Source organism: Rattus norvegicus, chromosome 3 (assembly GCF_021556685.1).
Source record: "Rattus norvegicus strain SHRSP/BbbUtx chromosome 3, alternate assembly SHRSP_T2T, whole genome shotgun sequence".
NCBI classification, from domain to species: Eukaryota; Metazoa; Chordata; class Mammalia; order Rodentia; family Muridae; genus Rattus; species Rattus norvegicus.
In genome coordinates, this window is record NC_141536.1 from 52,726,959 (window position 1) to 52,742,740 (window position 15,782).

General features: G+C 41.5%; 1 protein-coding gene across 1 annotated transcript in view; it reads left to right on the forward strand.

Moving 5' to 3' along the window:
- Positions 1-14,962, forward strand: part of 4932414N04Rikl (RIKEN cDNA 4932414N04 gene like) — a 240,381-nt gene extending 225,419 nt beyond the window's left edge. Inside the window, exons 78-81 of the mRNA XM_087654922.1 lie at positions 7,386-7,611; positions 9,940-10,151; positions 11,804-12,020; positions 14,768-14,962. Coding sequence (XP_087511048.1) covers positions 7,386-7,611; positions 9,940-10,151; positions 11,804-12,020; positions 14,768-14,797 — 685 coding nt within the window. The 3' untranslated portion in view covers positions 14,798-14,962. The remainder of the gene's footprint in view (positions 1-7,385; positions 7,612-9,939; positions 10,152-11,803; positions 12,021-14,767) is intronic.
- Positions 14,963-15,782: the final 820 nt, after the last annotated feature.

The window sequence follows — 15,782 nt, forward strand, 5'->3', positions numbered from 1 at the left end:
CGATATAGAGAATATAGTTTTGGAAAATAATGTTAGTAAATACACTTTCTCTTAAAATGTTAACCCGATTTTAAAAATAAAAAAATTCCAAGTTTTGGTTTCCACAGCATTTGTCCCCACGATATCCTCATACTATACGATTTCAGACAAATATTCTATATAAAATAACAGATCAGAATTCTCATGAATTTTTTTTAATTAACTTGAGTATTTCTTATATACATTTCGAGTGTTATTCCCTTTCCCGGTTTCCGGGCTCTCATGAATTTTTAAGGAATTGTTGCTACACATGGCCCACATTCAAACCCTCTGGAAATTTATTTTCACCTTTGCTCTTTGATGTAAATGCTAGGAAAATTATATGAAAAAAAACTGTTCTCTGAATTTTTTTAAAAAAATTTTATTAAAATAAAATTATATCATTTTACTCTTCTCCTCCCTACCTTCAACATCTACCATGTGAATTCCTTGATTTCACTCAACTTCATGGCCTATGACTTTTTCTCTAGTTTCTGGTGTGTGTGTGTGTGTGTGTGTGTGTGTGTGTGTGTGTGTGTGTGTGTCCGGGCTCCAGTCCGTATAATGTTTCATTTCAGAGCTGATTACTTGGTATTGGATACTGGAGGCTTTTTCCCTGGGAAAAACTTATTTTTCCTGCTCTCAACATCCTTCAGTCATTTACTGTTCTTTGTATAGCCTTAGGCTTTATGACACCTCCCTCTTCCGTGGTAGCATGTCTATTGCTGTCACCCTTCTTCAGGTCTTGTCTAAGCAAACTTCCTGTTGCTCTCACTCTTACGCTTGTTCCCACCCCCTCTTCTGTGATGTCCCCAAGCCTTCATGGCAGAAATTGTTGTGGTAGATGCCTCATCTTGGGCTGTGCACCACTCAATCCGTTTTTCTTTGTATTTTGACTAGCAATGTGGTTTCTTTGCACTGAGTCCATCTGTTACAAAGAGCAGTCACTTTGATGAGGGATTCTACTTGACCTTATTCTGGGATGTAAGGATAAATATTTAGGATACAGTTAGAAATTATGTTCCTTTAATAGCTAACATGGCACTGGTGGGTTTCCCTCCAAGATCCATGACACCCCTAGTTCAGAGTGGTTGGCTAGGTTTCCAGTTCCATCCAGGACTTCTCTCCTCGGACCTTAGGTTTAATTAGAAAAATGTTGGTGTCTCCAGTAAGCAGGACTTACCCTCCTCCTCTAGGGGACAACCAAGGATGACAGCAATGGCCTGCTGAGAGTCTCTTGGACAACACTAAGCAACAACTCTAAAAGGGGCTTCTCATACCTAGTGTTTGGGAGTGGAGGTTGTTAAATGGTCTTTGACTCTTGGAGGGAACATTGTCAGCCCAGATGGGAATTTTTCCTTTAAACTGTGTGTGTGTGTGTGTGTGTGTGTGTGTGTGTGTGTGTGTGTGTGTGTTTATATGCCCACCAGCATGATGGATTGTACTTATTTTCAGGTAGATAGCTGACATGATTGCTTTCAGCGTTTGCAAACATCCTTACTGCTCCTTTATTCCCTGCCCTCTTTCCTTAGGGTTTTTGTACAATGCTGATCATCATTGAAGTCCATAGGCTTCACGGCTTGGTAGGACTACTGGTCACTTCCCTCCCTTCAAAAGTTGTACAACACTTTCAGGTCCTGTGAAAGCTAATCCTCATATAGAAGAGTCTCAGGACAGATCTAGCTGTGAGCCTCCAGTCTCTTCAGCAATACTGACCTTCTTTGGGGAGGCAACCAAAGGCAGGAGCAATTAGCCTATAACACTTTGGGAATCTCTTGGACAACCCTGACCAATAACTCAAGAGGAAGCTTCTCATGCCTGGTATTGGGGTTTCGTTAAGTAGTCTATGTCTCAAGGTGGTTCAGTCAGTACAGGTGTGAGAATTTCATTTAAGCTACATGAGTATGCATTGATTTGTATGTATTATACCCAATTTTAAGAAAATAGGTAATATGATCATTTGTGGATTGTTGGCACCCTCCTTCCCTGTCCTTTTGCATTGACAACCCTCCCCCTTCCCCAATTAAAACTATCACCATTTTCCACATTCTCTCCCTTTAAATTACCCGTACTTGTATGCCTCAATCTTTTGTCCCACTCCCATGGTTCCTTACTTTCTTCTTTTCCGTAGTTACCCAACATCCTATACTCACCTGAAAATGTGAAGCAGGGGTGAGGAAGAAAACATTCAGAATTTATTTATATATCCTGTGGCCCTACCTACTCTATTTTCCAGGTCCACCCGTCCTGCCTACAAATTCCATGATTTTTCACAGCGGAACCGCATTCCATTGTGTTGGTCCCACTACTTGCCTATCCACTCATCCACTCGAGACTTTTAAGTTGTTCCCCTTCCCTAGCTATTGTGGCTAGAGTGGCAGTGAACACTGCCAAGTGTCTATGGAATGCCCATTCAGTTAGGCATACGCCAATGAGTGACGGAGCTGGGTCACAGGGCAGATTTGTATGCAGCTTCTTTGAGGGTTTGCTATACTCTTGGCTGCACCTGTTTGCAATCCCACCAACAGTAAACAAGCGTTCCCTTTTCTGTGCATTCTCTCCAACAATTGCCAGCAGTTTTGTCGATCTTTGCTTTTCTGCCTAGGGTATGCTGGGGACAGCATACCATGACAGGGACTGCCAGCAGCAGGCCGGGATAGAGACATCTCAGAAGCCTATGGCAACCTGTAAAAAAAAAAAAAGGATGGCATCTGGGACTCTCAGAAGCAGGAGACACATCCCTCCAAGAGACCCACCATCTGGAAAAGGGGACTGCTAACAGTAGGCCATGATTAAGACATCTCCGTAGCCCATGGCAGCTCTTTGTAAAAAAGCAGTTGTTCCCATTTCTCCTAACCTTAGCCCTCCCTGGACAATGGTTGTATAGAGTTCATTTATGTATGACTGCTTTTTAGTTGGCCTTGGTGTGCATAATTATTCTATTTTATCCGATGTACCTACTTCTATCTCCTTCCGCTCTGGTGGATTCTGTGAAACTAGATGTTCCTTGATGTGATTATTCTTAAACAATTAAAAATCGAGGCATAGGGGCACAGCACAGGTCCATATTGTACACTCTCATCTTGGAAACAATGCTCTCATCTAACTGCACAATGGTATTTCCAGATTAATATTTAACTTGCAAAGAAAGTTTGAAGAAATATTAGAAAATGAAACACAGCCAACAGTGGAACCCTGAGAAAGGAAAAAGCTATTGAAGTTATGAAATAATTTTTGCACAACATTTGAGAGTGGTTCCTGGATAAGAAAATATAGAATACATAAAATTATATACTAGTAAAACTAAGTCAAAACACTGGGACTCTGAGGAGAGTCATTGTGTGCAGTGTGCAGAAGCAGAAGGCTAGCGGAACTACTGAGTTAAGGGTTAACTTGATTCTTTCTGGCCACTGCCTGGCAGTTTTGCCCATGTCATTTATCACTAGAGCTTCACAGGAAAATGCAACTAACTGACTTCAGAACACTGAGCTCTGAAGTATAATAAGTCAAAAGTTAAAGGTTAAATAATGATGTTTGCAATTATTATTAATTTGGCCACTGGCTTGGGAATAGAAGAAGCTTGAAACTTTGGGGGAACAATTGCAATTCTTGATTCTGAGTGGGATGTGGCTATTCTTTTGAATTTGATTTGGCAATAATTATACAATGTCTTTTTTTCTACCTGCTTTTTGGAGTATCAATAAAAGACTGGGGCAAGAAAAAGGCGAGTGAGCAAGTGGAGAGCAAGTGAGGAGAACGTGAGGCGTGCATGCGGTGAGTGGAGAGCGAGTGAGGTGAGAGTGAGGCATGCATGCGGTGAGTGGAGAGCGAGTGAGAGTGTGAGAAGAGGGGGGGGGTCGGGGAGAGACAGAGAGACAGAGACAGAGACAGAGACAGAGACAGAGAATGTGGAGAGTGAGTAAAGAGAGAATGTGAGGTGTGTGAAGAGTGTGTGTGTGAGTGTGTGAGTGAACAGGGAATGCAGAGTTGTGTAGGAGTGTGGAAGTTTGAGAAAAGAAAAGTGCACAGGAGTAAAGCAGAGTGTGTGCAGGCTCAAGCTGAGAAGGGGGGGGCACAGAGGGAGAATGGGAAACTTTAAGCCTTGAAAAAGTGCCTGTCAGTTTGTACCCAAAAAGTAGTCTGTATTTATTATGCACCTTCCAGATATCCTTGCTTCCAGTTGAGAACTCTGATCCTGTGTCAAGGCTGGACCCTGACACTTTCTTTTCTTTCTTTCCTTCCTTCCTTCTTTCTTCTTTCTTTCTTTCTTTCTCTCTCTTTTTTCTTTCTTCCTTTATTCACTTTACAGCTCAATATCACCCCCCCTCTTCCCAGTGCCTCCCTCACACAGACCCCCCTCATCCCTCCTCCCCTTCTCCTCTGAGAAGGGGGTGCCCTCTATATCACCCTCACTCCCCGACTCCTCCACTCCCTGACTCTCTCACCTCACCCCCTGGCACACTAAGTCACTGCCAGGCTACATCCTCTCCCACTGAGGCCAGACAAAGTAGTCCAGTCAGGAGAACAGGATCCACAGGCAGGCTACAGTTCCCACTCCAGTTGTTGGGGAACGCACGTGAAGACCAAGCTGCTCATCTGCTCCCTATGTGCAGGGGGCCTAGATCCAGACCATCTCACTCTTTGATTGATGGTTCAGTCTCTGGGAGCCCCAAAGGTCCCGGTTAGTTGATTCTGTTGGTCTTCCTTTAGAGTCCCTGTCTTCTTCAGATCCCTCAATCCTTCCCCACTTTTCCACAAGACTCTCCTAGCTCCATCTAATGTTTAGGTGTGTGTCTCTGCATATCTTTCCACTGGCTGTTAGGTATAGGCCCTCAGAGGAGAGTTATGCTAGGCCCCTGTCTGCAAGCATAATAGAATATCATTAATGGTGTCCAGGATTGGTTCTTGCCATGGGATGGATCTCAATTTGGGGCAGTCATTGATTGGCCATTCCCTCAGTCTGTGCTCTAGCTTTGTCGTTGTACATCTCGAAGGTAGGACAAATTTTGGCTCAAAGGTTTTGCAAATGGATTTCTGTCCTTATCTTTCCACTAACAGTCCTCCCTGGCTACAGGAAGTGGCCACGTCAGGATCCATATCCCCACTGCTAGCAGTGTCAGCTGGAGTTGCCCCTATAGACACCCTGAAGCCTCTCCCCCACCACCACCATCCCCAGTCTCTGGCACATCCTAGAGATGTCCCACGGCAGATTCCCATTCTCTCTCCTCTGCTCTCCCTACACCTGATACTTCCCTGCCCTGTCCTGCCCCCCTTCCTACCCCCTTCCCATCCATTCCCTCCCTCCATACACCTCTGATATCTTTTTATTTTCCCTTCTGAGAAAGATTCAATCATCCTCCCTTGGGCCCTCTTTGGCTTCTTTGGGTCCACATGAGCTAAAACACAGATACCTCTACACCTGTTATTTGACTTCTTTGGGTCTGTGGACTGTAGTGTGTTCATCCTGAATTTTAATGGCTAATGTCCACTTATAAGTACATTCCACGCATGTCCTTTGGGGTCTGGGTCACCTCACTCAAGATGATATTTCCTAGTTCCATCCATTTTCCTGAAAAATGGTAAGTTGATATCTTAACATTGTCTTGAATTTGCATTTCCCTAATTGCTAGGGATATTTCTTGAGATATTTCTTAGCCATGTTTTCCCTTCATTTGAGAATCCTCTATTCAGATCCCAGGCCCATTTCTGAATGAGTAATTTGCTTTTATTTTGCTGTGTCAGGAGGTGTTTGTGAACCCCAAAAGGCCAACACCAAGGAGCCATTTTTAATGTAATTGAATTAGGGTCTCTTTATTATAAGTTCGGACATGGGTTCTCTTCTAACACAACCCTAACACAGGAGGACAGGAAGGCGGAGTAGTCTCGAACCCTCAGCAGGGCAACATTTTATGGGGAATGTGAGTAAGTAGGGGGTGTCCAGCCTGAAAGTATCTAATTGAATGACTATTGTAAGCTGACAGGTGAGTGCTCTGAGGCGAGACAGTATATAATCACAGACGGTCTTAAAGTACATCTGGATCAGACTAATCTTTGATTAACTGTTGCCAGGAAGTAGCTAGGGAGTAACTCTGGCCAAGGACAAGCCCTGGGGTCCTTCCTGGTACACAGGTGTAGCTTGGGTTCAGCTATGGGTCAAGTTCTCAGGCTTTTTTTTTTTCCTCTCTCAAGATAGAGACCTCTTAATTTGTGTATTATTATTATTATTATCATTTATTTTATTTATTTACATTTCAAATGTTATCCCCCTTCCAGGCTTCCCCTCCACAGACCCCCTACTCCATACTCCCTTTCCCTGTTTCTATGAAGGTGCTCTCCCAACCACCCACTCCTACCTCACCACCCTAGCATTCCCCTACACTGGAGCATTGAGCCTTCACAGGGCCTAGGGCCTCCCCTCCTATTGATGCCAGACAATGCCATCCTCTGCTACATTTGCAGCTGGAGCCGTGGGTCCATCCCTGTGTACTCTTTGGTTGTTGTTTAGACCCTAGGAGCTCTGGGGGTCTGGTTGGTTGATATAATTCTCTCTCTCTCTCTCTCTCTCTCTCTCTCTCTCTCTCTCTCTCTCTCTCCCCCCCCCCCTCTCTCTCTCTCTCTCGTTCTTTATATAACCTAATTATTAATCCTCTGTCAGATGTATTTTCAAGAAATATTCTCTCTTTCTCTGTGGACTTCCTCTGTACATGATTGACTGAAAGATGTGCAGGGCTTGGCTAGGCAGAAAGGTTAGAAACAATGCACAATGGGCCTGTAGGTTTGGTGAGAGCAGTCTAAATTTCTCTGTGTTGTGTGAAGTCATGATCAATATGGGGGAAGGTTAACAAGAGGGTGAAGAAAAACATAATTCTAAACTGGTTAAAGTGATTCCTTGACCAATGGGAAGATGTGTGGAGACAAAGCAGTCTAGTAATGTCTCTGGAGACTTGGCGAGCATGGGACGAGCTGCCTCAGAAACTGCCCTTAGTGTGTATTAGTTCCCACTATGTAATGAAGTGGTAATGGCCATAATCTCACATGGTTCCCTGGCAAATACATGTGTTTCTAAGAACACCATCAAAAATCTTACAGCAGGGTAATCCCAACAGCAGCAGTTTAACCTGCTAAGCCACACATTAGTTACAACCATTTCTCTGCTTCCTGCACTGTTTGACTCTAGAAATATCATTATTTCCAGTTCAATTTTAAAAACCATAACTGTACACAGCACTTGTCTGGCTGTTTGACAGTGTTCAGACATTTTTTTTTTTTGGTGGGGAATCTCATCTACTCTACTGCCGACTTTAGATGGCAGTCCCTTAGAAATCCTTCATGAGAAATGAGGAGCTTTGTCGTTTTAATCCTCACAGGTTTAAGGAGAGGCAAGATGGGGTCGTGAGGAAGGCTTTTGGTGAAATGGAGGCAAATGGATCTGCACCTAATGTGTACACCCCAAGCCCTGTTGCAGGCCTGACTGCTTCTGGGTGTTTCTACAACAATTCAGGACACAGCAGAAGAATCAGGGAAAGAGAATCCTTGATCCCAAGCTTGGGACCACAGCGCACAGCTGAGAGTGTGGTGAGCTTTGCAAGCAGGGTGAGTTGTGCTGTAACTTTTTCTTTGGTTTCAGATGTCTACTAGAAGTCTCGTTTTTAAATTGAGGACATATTTAGTTGATTAATTAGCCTATTTGTTCCAAATAACAGAAAGCTACCCTGTGTACTTTTCAACAAGTAGCTTACCTTAATCTGAGCCCACAGGTGTAACTACCCAAATACATTTAACTTTCTTCACAGGCTGTACAGAAATTAAATTTTAGAAAGCTAGCATTGTTCGCTGTTGTAGGTAAACTCAGCAAGAAGTTGACTCATCTTCTAAGTAATTTTTGTTTGTCCCCAGAAGCCTAGAGTCCTCCTCCAGCATCCCAAGTCTGATATCTTACTGTTTATCTCAAGTGAATGCCTGGAGTTCAGGGGGCATCTAAGAACAATAATTTTTGTGAAGTCTATATATTTGCTATAAAATATGTCTGCATATTTTTAATGTCCTTAATAATTGTTTTATTTACCACATGTTGATTTCAAAAGTAATTTTCTTAATCAAATATTTCAGATGTCGAGATGGAGTACTTTTTGTCTTTCTAGTTTTTACTAGAAGGGACAATGGTTCAGATTGGGGCACTATAAAGTCTTCAAATCACGACCAACATGAGAGTATGAGTTCTTTTTCTCCTACCCTGTCTCATGTATATTCTCCCCCTACCTCCTCTGGAATGCCAAGAGGAAGCTTGTCACCTAAACATATAATTAAAGTGTATGTTCTTTTAGGCCTACAATTCATTTATAAAAAATGAATGTGTTTCCAATATTCACTGTGACAACCAGCACTGATATATTTATTTGTAGAAATTTAGCATCTGTAAGAATCTATTTCTTAAAGTCTGATTAAGATTATTTATGAAAACTGACAAGATATTTTTCATCACGAGGTCTAGTGACTGGTGGTTTTGTTGTTTCTCATTCTCACTGTCATAAATAAGTGGTTATTACGACTTCTAAAAGAAACTAAGTTCAGTGAAGTTCTTCTAAACTGTTTTTTTTTTAAATCATCATTTGCCAATTTATTTTTCAATTATCCAAAATCTAGTGAATTTAAAAATATTTTTCTCCTGGGAAAGGAGATAAAATATAACATTTGAAATGTAAATAAAAAATATCCAATAAAAAGTTATATATATATATATATACATATACATATACATACACTTTTCATAATCTACAATTTGAGAAGAACTTGACAAAGACAGAGTCTCTCTTCTCTGATGACATTTGTTTAGGACAGGTTGGAAGAACGAGAAGCCGGAATTCTGTGGAGTATTAACCCTGACAAGTCTGACGGCTCTGGGTGTTGGCAGTAGACGCTGGCAGGGACTTCAGTGACACGGTGGAGCACGCACGTGGAAACACCTAGACCTTCCTTGTGCTCACACCGTGTGCAGAGAGTGGGGCACCGTCTTAACTGTTGTTAAGAGTCACAAGGCGTCACGTTTGCCACATGCTCTTCCCATGTTCCATCATTTGTGGAGCTACATTTAAAATGACAGGTTCTAAAAGTAATAACCGTCCCACTTAAAATCTTGTTCCTTTGCTCTCAACCCCTATCAAATAATAGGTCATTATAGATAAGCAAAGTATAATTTACAAATCCAGTGACACTCCCTTGTTCACTGTGAGGGCTGTGGAGAAGCCAGGGAGGGCAGGTCACGCCTGCTGTGACTTGGTCAGGGTGGAAGGAGCTCACTCCCTAAGGAAATGCTTCGGTTCCTTCTGATCCCAGCTCAGTTAAGGGCTCCTCCCTGAGGTGATTCTCCTCAGTCCTTCCATCGCCTTGTAGCTTCCCTGTGACAGCTGTTCCCTTTCCCACGGCCTTTGCATCATTTTTCTCCCTCGATTGGCCTTTATGACCTTCCTGTCAGTCTTTCTGAAATGCATATGGCTTTATATTATAGGTTCAAAAAATATCGTATTTTGAAAATGATTTTAATTGAAATTATTCTTTTTCATGTGTTTCGCTCATTCTGTATTTTTTTTCAAAAATATCTAATTCCATGGCAATATCATGAGAGTGATTCAGGGCTGAGTTTGTAGGTCAGTAATAGGACTTACCACCAATGGCCCAGAGGCCTCCTTTCACACATTATAGCACACACACACACACACACACACACACACACACACACACACCGAGATCCATTTTTACTTTGTTTTTAATTCAGATCAAATGTAGACAATATAGTCAATAAATATTTTAAAGCTATATTTTTCACATATTTAAATATGTGAAACTATTTCCTGAAATTATAGGAATCAAATGTGTACATGCATTTGTGCAATTTAAATACGTATATTTTAAATCTTTTTTTAGGGAAGAAAAGAAAATCCACAAACTTCTTATGACAACGTAGGAAACCATAAGGCCTCACACATAAAGTCACAGATATCCACAGTTTCAAACCTGCAGTCCAAATGCCCAGAATTAACTCATCAAACCTCATATAACGCAGAACCAAACCACTATGAGGATCCATATGCTGAAAGGATAGAAATGACAAAGCTGTTGACTTATGACCAACTAAGGTAAGGTATATGAAGGGAAAGAAAACCAATGTCAATAATTTGTGTCTGTAGAATAATTGTCATTGGAAAACATTCATGAGACTTTTATGATGTAAAATCAAGCTGGGGAATATAATTGTGGAAAACTAATGTTTATAAATGAGCTTTTTTAAAAAATAAAACTTGTACCCAAGGTAGTTTTTGTTATTGCTCAAGTTAGGGCTGCATGGCACTTTCTACCCAATTCCCTTATACTGCATTTCTTATGAAGCTATACTACTGTAAAGATCAGAATACCCTTGAGTTTTCAAATTAATAGCTTAGCTATTGTTTGAGTAGGATACCCAAGCTGCTGGTTGACTTTCAACTGTGTTACTTGGTGTCCCCACTAGAGGGTTTGTACAGACAGAGGGTCTTCCTAAGGTTTTCTGTGCTGTGTGAAGTCAGGAGAAGGTAAAGATAAACCATAATTTAAAAGTGATTAAAACGGTTCCATGTTCCTTGGGAAGGAGGTGGGGAGGCAGAATGGCTGCCCATGTCCATGGTGAGTTGTTGAGTGGGAGATGAGCTATCTGAGAAGCTGCTTCAGTTTGTTTTAGTGTGTATTATTAAAAAGGAGTTATCCCCAACATCATCTACACAGTTCCTTGGCAATTACAAGTATCTCTCATGACACCATCAAAAATCTTAGCGTAGGGCCATTCCAACAAAACCTGCAAGGCTATACATCAGTGACAGCCATTTCTCTGCTTCTTGCTTTTTTGGTTTTCTTTTTTTCTTTTCTTTTCTTTTTCTTTTCTTTTTTTTTTTTTTTTTTTTTTTTTTTTGCAAGTGCACTGTTTTTTGGATATTTTTTATTTCCATTTTAAATATTATCCCCTTTCCCGGTTTCCCCTCCAGAAACCTCCTATCCCATCCCCTCTCCCCCTGCTTCTATGAGGGTGTTCTCCCACACACCTGTCCACCCCCTCCTTCATGCCTCCTGCCCTGACATTCCCCTACACTGAGGGATCCAGCCTTGACAGGACCAAGAGCTTATCCTCCCACTGATGCCCAACAAGGCCATCCTCTGCTACATATGCAGCTGAAGTCATGGTTCTGACCATGTACTCTTTGGTTGGTAGTTTAGTCCCTGGGAGCTCTGGGGTGTCTGGTTGGTTGATGTTGTTCTTCCTATGAGGTTGCTAAACCCCTCAATTACCTCAGTCCTTTCTCTAACTCCTCCTCCATTCAATGATTGGCTGCAAACATCTGCCTCTGTATTTGTAATGTTCTGGCAGAGCCTCTCAGGAATAACTATATCGGGCTCCTGTCAGCATGCACTTCTTGGCATCAGCAATAGTGTCTGGGTTTGGTGGCTATGTGTATATGGGATGGATCCCCAGGTGGGGCAGGCTCTGAATGGCCTTTCCTTCAGTCTCTACTCCAAACTTTGTCTCCATATCTCCTCCTATGAATATTTTTGGTCTCCCTTCTAAGAAAGATTTAGTTTGGAATCCAGACATATAGTTCTTTCCAGTTCCGCTTTAAGTCAGAACTGTACACAGTACTTATCTGACACGGTTACAGTGTTTTGATGTTGTCATGTGGGAAAGTCATTTACTCCCCCCACCCCATTTTTAAGGAGTCCTTCAAGAGAAAAAATGAGACACTTACCTTTGGCATCTTCACAGGTCTAAGGACAGGAGAAATGAGTCCATGAGGAGGAACGTTGATAAAATGGAGGCTTATAGTTCTGTGCCAAACATGTTTACAAAGACAAGCCCTGCTCCAGGGTTTGGATCCGAACAACCCTACAGCAATTTAGAACACAGCATGCAAAGAGAAGCCAAGAAGCCAAGCTCCAGGCCATGGCACTTTATGGAGAGTCTGGATAGCTACCTAAGCAGGGTCAGCTGAGCTTCACCTTTGGATTATGGTTTCCTGTCTCTTGTAGTTCTCGTTTTTAAGTTGGTGATGTAACTTACTCATCTTAAATTAATATCACAGTTGTGTGCTAGCATAGAAACAAAATCAATTTTACACATGTATAAATCCTCCGAGCTTTCACTTTCAGCAAGTAACTTTTTCTTAATTTGAGTCAATAGATTTGACTACTAAGACACGCTGAACTTTCTTTAAAGGCTATAGGGAAACTAACTTTAGTATTTTTCTGTGGTCACAGGCAGACTTGGAAAGGGACTGGCTAAGCTCCTGTGGAGCTTTGGTTTAGCTCAGGTTTGGAGTAATCTTCAGAGTATTCCCCTAACATCCCAGGCTTGACCTCTAAACCATTACACTTGTGTGGATATTTCAAATTTAACGAAATCTGAGAGGAACGCTTTTCATGAAGGGTCTATACCTATAAAGTCAAAGAAAACTAAGAATAATTCCTTAAATTTTAATTACCACATGTTGATTTCAGGTTTGGTTCAATGTAATCACTACTGTACACTCTTTAATATTATGATGGTGACGTTTAACGACAGATAAGATGTTTACAAGTGCAGTTCATTAAGTTCGTGTACCATGCCCTCAAACGTGGGATTCAGAGCTAGGACTGCAGTTATATAACTCCTTTCTATGGCTACTTCCTTTAAAACCTGGGTTCTATTGTCCCTACCCACAGTCTCATGTGTGACCCCAAGCTAGCACCATGTCCTTCGCAGTTGAAATAGGAATTTTTTTTTATCTAAACATATGGAACGTTTTTTAAGATTACAACTTAATTCTTTTTTAAAATGATTCATGCTGCAAACACTGATATAGTCATTTTAGGGGAATTTAACATTTGCTAGAATTTTTGTTTTGGTTTGTTTGGGTTTTTTGAGACAGGGTTTCTCTCTGTAGCCCTGACTATCCTAGACCTTACTCTGTGGACCAGTTCAAACTCAGAGAGAGCCACCTTCCTCTGTCTCCCAAGTACTGAGATTAAAGGCATGCATCACAACTACCAGGCTGTTATAACTTTTATTTTTATTTTTGATTAAAGTTTCAGTAACCACCTGTGTGTCAAAACCTGTTACAATGGTCACATAAGTATGACTCTTGCAAAGTATGTAAGAAAGCATAGTGCTTGACCCAGTTTGAGATGAGTATCTACTATTGGAACAATTTTTGATCTAGGGTGATTTATAAAAGAAAATATTTTTTAAAAGAGTTAGATTTTTATTCTGCATATGCTATTGCTAAAGCAGCTATTTCAAACAGTGAAAATGGATCTCTACTTTTCAGGATCTTCTTGATCCCAGAAAATATCCTAGACTCATATTAACTAGGGCCTCAACTCTCTTTCTCCCCCAATTGGCATCTTTAAAGTCTAAAATTTCCTAAGTTTTGCAACTGAATATCATAAAAGGGGAAAATAAATGGATGCACTAATGCATTGATTAGATCCCAAGCAGCTACATGTTTTTCATTGTTTTGGTAGCAGCACCAGGACGCGTATCTAGATGGTGGCTGCACATCATGAGGAAGCAAACGCAGTGTCCAGAGCTTGCTGTTCACACTCCGACTGGTTCTTAACGCAGTAGAAAAGAATTTCAGGGTTAACCAGGAAGCCAGACCGAAGCAAATGGATGCATTTGTTAAATCAGCAGAAAAGTCAATATACTTGAAGAGAGTAGGGCAGAGAACTGGGGAGAACGTACCTGAAGGTCTCACCCTAACTCTGATGGGGATTTTGAGCCTACTGAGTCTACCACAAGCTTAGCTGTTAGGGACAGCACATGTGCCAGCCCCTTCTCTTTCTCTTCTCTTCTAAGTGTGGTTTAAATCACTCCTTCCCATCTCACAAGTAAGTGAGAGGGAGGCTCAGTCAGTGGGGAGGAGTCTGCGCTTCTATTAAAGCCTGCCCAGGGTTTTCCATGTGAGGGACCTACAGAGCAACAAAAGTCAGGCTGCGCGTGTGCCTGCAGCCTGGATTCCTATTACTACTCAAAGTGAACTTACTGTGGAAACCTTCGGTTATAATCTAGGTGGCATAATATTTTAAATACTTCCCCAGCAGTATAAGTGACAAAAGTCATTTGTCAGTATGACAATAATAGTTTCTTCTTTTGCATATTTAAAATTTTGAAAATTGGTCACAGATCACATTAAATTATTAATTTTCTGAAGGTAAAAAAAATTGAATTTTTCTCTGAAGTAAAATTCATTAAAGTAAAAAAATCAGATTATATTTTCTTTAAGGGCATATTTTTGCTAAGAGTCATAAGAGTTGAGTTGATTAATTGTCGTACCAAAATAATGAAGCCATATCCCAAATATGGTTGCAAAAATTAGGCAAATGTTAATAGCAGTTGTTACTTAAAGCCATCTTTGCAACATTCCACAAACGATCTACACCTCTAAGCAAAACTGCATTTATCTGATCTGACATAGGTGATGTCTTTCAAACTCTTCTCCAAGTAGAGGAGGTCTCTAAAAGGAATGTTCAAAGGTCACAGTTTCCTTTGCCAATTTTATATATTTTTAATTAACATGCAAAATATTAGGTGTCAATATAGCATTTCCAATCATTCCCTATCTCTTGTGACAACCCCTTCCACCCCTCTACGTACCTCTTAACCCACCCACAATAATTTTCTAAGTACCATGCCTGTAGTGATATTTATGGTTTAACAGAAGTCTTATAAATATTATTTGAATTTTTGCAGACTTGGCAGCAATTATATGACCAGTCCTAGAGAAGACAAAGATGGTACGCTTCTGAAACGCACAAATTAAGCTTAATCAGGTCTGGAGTAAGTTATCATAAATTATAAATGGCTTCAATTCCCTTTGATCTGTTGATATATTCTGCATTAAATATTTTTGTTGCAAACACAAAATAAAAGATGTGAAAATGTGAATGATTCTAATTATTCTTCATTTATTAATCGTCCCACTCCTCATGGCTAATTATTTGTAAGGGGATGTGCTGCCACAGGGAAGGGAAAGGGGAGGGCAAAACAATCCTGGATTGCCCTGTCCTTCCCTTCCCCACCCCTGTATCCATAGAAGAGCCACCAGCTCCTCGCCTTTCTCCCTGAGCACTGTTCCCCCACGCTGCTGGACTCCTCCTGGTCAGGCAAAGAAATACAGCAATGACAGAAGAAAGGCTCCTCAAGCAGGTGACCTGTATGTGACCAGTGTTGGAGACAGGGCCACTCCTGGTTGCTGCAGATGCAAGGGAACAAACCGAACTGCTGAGCAGGCAAAGTCCGCAGAGGTGATAGCCCCAGAGGGAGAGGCAAGCACTTCCTCAATATCTGCCTGCCTAGTCCCCTCTCTGTCCAGAAAGCCAATGTGAATGAAGGGCACCAGGCAAGGGAAGTGGCTGACCAGGGCGCCTGTGTTGCCCTGGTACCTCTGGGAGGCTCCTGGGGGCAGGGTCATGGAGAATCAGTACTAAAGGAGACACTGGATCAGGTGGATGCTGCCTGTGCCCTCAAGGTTTGTCTGGAGAATTAAAGCACTCTACAAACCTCTGTGGTGGACATCCATGGAGTAAAGGGCAGACATTCTGCAAATAAAGTGGGAAAAGATAATTATACATAACCCAAAGCTCACAGAGTGGAAGTTATTCACTTGGAAACTGGTTACTGCCTGAATAAATAAATGCTATTGTAGAAATTGTACCTGGATTAAAGGCATTTTTAATTGAAGAGTTTAAGGATTGGGCTAACTGGT